Source organism: Populus trichocarpa, chromosome 10 (genome assembly GCF_000002775.5).
Source record: "Populus trichocarpa isolate Nisqually-1 chromosome 10, P.trichocarpa_v4.1, whole genome shotgun sequence".
NCBI classification, from domain to species: Eukaryota; Viridiplantae; Streptophyta; class Magnoliopsida; order Malpighiales; family Salicaceae; genus Populus; species Populus trichocarpa.
This window is the reverse complement of record NC_037294.2, coordinates 1,690,557-1,697,607: the sequence shown is the minus strand read 5'-3', so window position 1 is coordinate 1,697,607 and position 7,051 is coordinate 1,690,557. Positions and strand designations below refer to the sequence as shown.

General features: G+C 41.6%; 1 protein-coding gene across 1 annotated transcript; it reads left to right on the top strand.

The window, feature by feature from the left end:
• Positions 1-1,804: 1,804 nt before the first annotated feature.
• Positions 1,805-2,110, top strand: LOC127905857 (uncharacterized). The gene has a single exon (XM_052456453.1). It carries the CDS (start codon positions 1,871-1,873, stop codon positions 2,108-2,110), a length of 240 nt encoding a protein of 79 aa, XP_052312413.1. The 5' UTR covers positions 1,805-1,870.
• The last annotated feature ends 4,941 nt before the right edge of the window (positions 2,111-7,051 follow it).

Genomic DNA, 7,051 nt, shown 5'->3' with positions numbered 1-7,051 from the left:
AGAATAAAGTGCCTTCACTGATTATTTAGCATTACTGAGCAGGCCAGGTCTTCACTGCTTATTTCCTAATAATTCCTTACTGTGGAATTGCACTTACAAATAAAGAACTTGTTCTTTATATTTTCGTACGGAATTTATCTCTCGATTAGTCGGTCAATAAAGTAACTTCGTTTATTCGGATTAATTTGAGGCCGGCCATGAGATGGAGAGGTTTTGCCACATTAATTATGTCATGTTAACTAGAATAAGAAATAAAGGTATAGGTTTTGGAAAGAATAAAGATCAGTTAAAGAAGGAAAAAAAAAAGAAAAGAAAAAAAGATTATCAAAAGAAATTAGAAAGGAAAAGATAGTTATATGGAATCAGATTCACCATTAAACTAAAGAGTCGGAATTAAGGAATCACTTGTTCAATAATTGAATGCGATTTTTGTCTTATATATATTTTAGGAACTTTGCACTCGAAAGGGAACATTTGTGCCACCAAGTACTAACAATAACTGTCCATAGTTTTGCATGCATAGACCCTTTTTTCCCGGTGTTAATAGATATTTTCGGACGAACTTGAAAGCAATTATTAGAGATATCAATTCAATCTGAATTCAATATGCATACATATATATTACTTTTTTTATTTTATATTAAATAATAAATAATGTTTAGGAAATAAAAATCTAAATGGATCGATGAATATAATATTAGTTTCTAAATAATACAACATAGCTAGAAGAAACTGGAGGTTATGAGTGGTTAGAAGGGGAACTGATATAGCTAGATGAGGGTCAAATCACCAACAAATTACATAAATGATTTAACATTTACTTTTATAGTTCAATAAGATAGGAATAAATTCAAGAAAAAATATGATCATGCCAAACTAATAAAGTATCTAAAAAAAACCATAGCTTTTTATTCAACCGTCAGATAAATCTTAAATTTTTACTTAGATTCCCAAAGCCCATCTCTATGGAGGAGCTCTTTGGCAATCCATCCTCTAAATGGATTTCCTCAAATTAAGATGAGAAGATTCGGCTCAAGCCAATTTTGTTTTTTTTTTTTTTTCAAAATTTTATGTTTTATTTCGGATTTTCCATTATTTTTCAAATTAAAGAAACCGAGATAAAATACCCTGAATCTTCTTTCATAATTTGCTTTCGAGAAGGTTTAGTGTTTTTGCTACTTTTACTTTTGGACCTGACTTGTTTCCTGACCGGTAGAAACAGCATGAGTCCGAAAGCAGGGAAGCTTTTGTTTTCTTTAATCACATGATCTGATATTCTCATTTATGCCCAACACAAATTCATAGAAGTGGCTATAATGATTGGCTGACAACAGTTGTTAATGAGCAGTGTTTGCGTCCCTTATTTTTCAGTTTACTAAGTATTTAGAACATTCAATTCCAATCCAAAGTCGATAATAATAAACTCTTGGTGATGGTTTTGTTATCGATTGGTGATCGGACGACAAAAAAACCAGTAAAAGTTTCTTATATAAAAAGTTTATTAAGTATTGAACACATCCAAATCTAACAGTTTTTACTTTTTTTGTGTTTAAATATGATATTAATAAACTATTGATGATAATCTTTTTTTCATTTTATGATGTTTTTATCGTCAGTAGTGATAAGATGAAGAAAAGCTATTGATTTTTCTCTCAGCAATGGTTTGTTTTATCGTACACAAATGTTGGGTGCTTTTATTTACAAAAAGGAGTACTGTCTAACAATATTCATTTCACAGCTGTTGTCAACCAAACCTTCCCGATCTATATAAAGGTTGGCTTGGCCTCACACATATTAGCCAAGCAAGCAAACCAGCTCGAACTATATACAGCTACTTGTCTTGTGTATTGACTGACAAATTGTAGTTAACATGACACGTCAGGCAGACCGTCTTGCTAAGATTGGGCTGGAGGGCTTTGCAGCCATAGATGAGCACTTCGGCCGGGCCAAGAGGCGGCCACCAGTGCTGAAGGTTCCCAATGCTCATCCGACATATTACTATGCAAACCAAATTCCTGCAACAGAAGTTATCGACAGCATCGAGGCAGCTCAACGCTACAAGGGGAGGGTTTATCTCGATTATCCCAAGGGGAAACCAGTTCCGTTTTAAAGACCTAGTGATTAATCACTTAGCTTTCTTGTATGCATAACCTCCTCTAGTTGTGTTACCTTTAGTCCTGTACGATATTCTCCCTCTGCTAAACGTAGACGAGGAGAGGTTGCTAGAACTCGAGTCAGGAGCTTCTTCTTCCTTCATCAAATAAAATTTCTGTGATTTATATATCATAATTTTCTATTTGGCTGGTCAAGTATGCATTGTCATAAATATCACTCTGCTTCCCTGATTATTACCTTATTCACCTATTACTTAGCATGAAATATTGAAAGATTAATGCAGTCGGAAGCACAACAATATAGCTGCAAGCATGGAAATAAAAAGATGGACTGAAATAAGGTGAAAACACGAAGAATCCTAAGATCAAGTCTACCTCCTAAAGAGGTTAATTTACAATCCCTTTTATAGGAGATCCAATGCTTCGATAACTGACTTAGTGGTTTTGAAAGTTTAATGCAAGCGGAAGCACAACAATATAGCTGCAAGCATAGAAAGACAAAAGATAAACTGAAATAATGTTAAAACACTGAGAATCCTAAAACCTTATTTCTAAAATATTAATTTGATTAAGTTTACCTTCTAAAGAGGTTTACAATCTCTTTCATAGACTAGAAAAATCGGCCAAGATTCGAAACAATATCAGAATCCCAAAACATAACGGAAAATAACATAAAATTTAAAAATAAACAATAAATCTGCGAAAATTAAGGAAAAATAACAAAATTATCCCAAATAATAACTAATTAGCCTACTTTATGGAGATACAATGCTCTGATAACTATTGAGTGGTTTTTAATGTTATGATTGTTGCCATTATGTGCAGCAATCATAGAGCATTTACAGCCTATCTTCTAGAAGAGGATGGCTGCCATTGCCATTGTCAAAGAGGGCTGCTAGGTGCAGCCACCTTTGTTGAAGAAGAGCTGGAGCTGGCAGCCACCATTATTGACCAAAGAACAAATGGAGCAGCACCATGGATGCCTATAAATAGAGGCAACGGTTGAGAGCAAAATGAGATAGCAAGAGAGAGTGTGTAGAGCCAAAGATGTGAGAAATGTAGGAGAGAGTGGGCTGCCAAGGCAGCCAGCAGTAGCTGCCATTGCAGCACTGAAAAGAGAGAAATAGAGTGAGGTTGAGAGTTGCCAAAGAGGGGATGATTCCTTCTCCTCTATTGTTGTAAATCTTGTACTCTCCCTATATAATGCAATGGCTTCTCCGGTGGATGTAGGCGGTTTGCCGAACCACGTTAAATATTGTGTCAGTGTGCTTAGCCTCCAATGGGCAAATATCAGAACATCACCGGTCGGAATTCCCTACAATTGGTATCAGAGCATATGGTTTAAAGTGGTGTTTGATTTTTGCTCAAAAATGAAAGTTGTCAAAATTGTGTTTTGACCATACCACCGTGTCGAGGAGGAAGAGACGAAGCCACTGGTGAAAACGGCGTCAACATCGGACATCGGACATGGCCGCACTCTCCATCACTCTCCAGCAAGGCGTTTGCCCACGCGCGCAGACGCGCCCCACGCGTGACACGCGTCTTCTTCACCCGGATGGATTGACCCGACCTGAATATCAGCTGACCCGACCCATGTGACTGACTCGGATAAGGATGACGTCAGCATGACGTAAAAGTGACATCATCATGAACAGTAGACATGCCAAGGATGACATTAGCATGATGTAATTGTGACATCATCTTGTACAGTAGCATGGCCCATGATGACATCAGCATGCCATGTCAGCGTCCAGTCGGCAGACACGTCAGCACAATGGGACCCACCTGCCACGTCATCAACCGCGAGCCGAGCCGAGCCGAGTTGAGCCGAGCCGTTTTGGAGCCGAGCCGCGAGCCGAGGGAGAAGATTCTATGCAGCAGAGTCTACATGCAACCGGATCTGAGATTGAATCTGGGCCGTAATCAGGCCAGAATTGTTTTGATCAAATCTTAGCCGTCTGAAATGCGATTTGGATGATTTCAGACTTGTTTCCAGCTAATTTGATCATTCCGGATGCAATGGTACGGTCCTATCATTGAGATTGAGACCGAAAATGGTGGTGGTGAATTATTGAAAGAGATTGCCCGATGAAGAGGCATTTGAAGGTCATCATGGTGGTCGATGGAGATGAAGAAGGAGAAAGTGCACATGTTTGCCCAATTACATGTGCTGAACTGCTAAGTGGGGAGAAATTTTAATTGCCTTGAGGGAAGGCAAAATTGGGATACTCTGGACACCCGATCATGTGGACAATTTGAGGTGGAGAGTGGAAATTGATGAAGACCAATCTTGACGAATCTAAGAACTGGTAGTCTCGCCAGATGTTGAGAAATCAGGTATAAAACCGGGATACCCCAGATCACTTGTAAAGGAAAGCCGCAACAAAGCTAGCAAATGGTTGTATATACGAAAAGGCAGTACGGTGGATAGATACGTTCTAAGAAGTTATGTCTAGGAGATTGGGTTTTAAGCGGGACCAGTGTGACCACTCCAAATCTTTCCTGGGAACTTGCTTAGTTGAAGGATCATCCACACAGTACTATTTTTGTATATGTAACAGTTTGTAATGAAACTGTTGATGACTAGTAAGATGACGGCACACAAGAACAGTTGGGTTCCGTATGTTCAAGGATCTGATGGAGTGGTGATTTCTCTAAAGAAGTTAGATTCGGTGATTGTAATTTCTCGAAGGGAGAATTGATGAAGACCCTGATAATGGAAGAGAAATACACAAGGGGATAAAGATTGGCACCCTATTTTGACTTGGATAAATGTTGTGACAGGATGAGCTGCTGTCAAACATAAAAGCAAAGAATAGGGAGAAATCTGGAGAACCGAAATTGCACGAGAGCACACGGAGATTGTGCAGGAGTACCCGAAGGATCCAACGAGGTACTGTAATGAGACAACAGATGCAAGGAGAAGAAGAGTTCCCGGATGAAGCTTAGAGCAGAGACTGTGTGAAAAGTTGTACAACAGGAAATCTCTTGTGCTCTTGATAAAGGCAACAAGCGAGGACCTTTCCAATGCATGCAAGGATGGAAAGATGAGCTGTTGCAGAAGCACCTAATTAAGGGGGTGCGATCGCCGATGAAAGGCGAAGACACCAAAGAGAGTTGGTGTGGGTGGAGCTATCAAGCAGAAAGGCATAGAAGCTCTAAACATAGAAAATGAGATGGAGGATTGCGAAGAGTGCACCGCAACTCTCTCTTTCTATGTGATCAGTGGAAGTGATCTCTCCCAAGTCCACATGGTGGTAGAGAATCTTGGAGCCACTAGAGACATCCCCGATGAAGGAGGATGTGACCGCTTCATGACGGACGGAGACACCTCAGGCAGAAGGTGTGTGGGCCATGAAACGAGCCCAAATACAGATCGCCACATAACGATGAGCGGAGACACCTCAGGCAGAAGGTGTGTGGGCCATGAAACGAGCCCAAATACAAGACCGCTACATGACGATGAGCGGAGACACCTCAGGCAGAAGGTGTGTGGGCCATAAAACGAGCCCAAGTACAAACCGCCACATGACGATGAGAGGAGACACCTCAGGCAGAAGGTGTGTGGGCCATGAAACTAGCCCAAGTAGAAATCGTCGCATGACGACGGGCGAAGAGACCTTAGACAGAAGGTGTGAGGACCATGATATAAGTCCAAATTCAGACCGTCTCATGACGACAGGCGGAGACACCTCAGATGGAAGGTGTGAGGACCATGATATGAGTCCATGTTCAGACCGTCTCATGAAGACAGGCGAAGACACCTCGGGTAGAAGGTGTGAGGACCATGATATGAGTCCATGTTCAGACCGTCTCATGACGACAGGCGGAGACACCTCAGGAGAAGGTGTGAGGACCATGATATGAGTCCAAGTTCAGACTGTCACATGATGACAAGCAGAGACACCTCAGATAGAAGGTGTGAGGATCATGATATGAGTCCAAATTCAGACCGTCTCATGACGACAGGCAGAGACACCTCCGGAGAAGGTGTGCGGACCATGATATGAGTCCAAGTTCAGACCGTCTCATGACGACAGACGGAGACACCTCAGGAGAAGGTGTGAGGACCATGACATGAGTCCAAGATCAGACCGTCTCATGACGACAGGCGGAGACACCTCGAATGGAAGGTGTGAGGACCATGATATGAGTCCAAGTTCAGACCGTCTCATGACGACAGGCAGAGACACCTCAGAAGAAGGTGTGAGGGCCATGATAGGAGCCCAATTTCAGAACGCCCTAAAGCCAATGTGATGGCTGGATTTAAGTGGACAAGTGTATAGCCAATGAAGAGGCTATGATGAGTATGGAGACAAATGCAGGATTGACTTTCATGGATATTGCCCCATGCTAATGATCAATGAGCTAGAAGACATTTGCCTTGGACAATAAGTGGCTGACTTGTGGAGCATTAAGACGCGACTGCTATGTAGGAGCAGAGGGCATGCGCAGGTTCCGGGAACAAGTTAACTCTTGTCAAGGTGGTGCGCTTGGTAATGGCATTGTAATACTCAGAGTATGAAGACAAATATGGATCAACCTTTAATGGGCTGCCCCCATGGTTAAAGGTGGAGAGCTACCTGGACTCTTGAGACTAAGAGCGGGAGACTCACGGAGAAGTAAGGCGTGGTTCCTAGGGAGGAACAGAGGGCAGACACAACTCCGGGATGAGTAGACTCTTGGAAGAGTGGTGAGCTCGTGATCACATTAAAATACTCAATGACTGTCGCACTTGGGAATATCCGTTTGAGGGGGTGTTGTAAGCCTTGGTGTAAGGCTTGATAAATCATTCCGGGCCAAGCATGGTTGATATGCTTGAAGGGGGATGATGTTCTAGAGACAAGCGTTAAACACTCTTCAGATGAGATATGACAAACCATCTGGTTGAAGTGATCCTTTGGAGTGAGCAAAGGGGTGCTTGGATGACTCTGGTG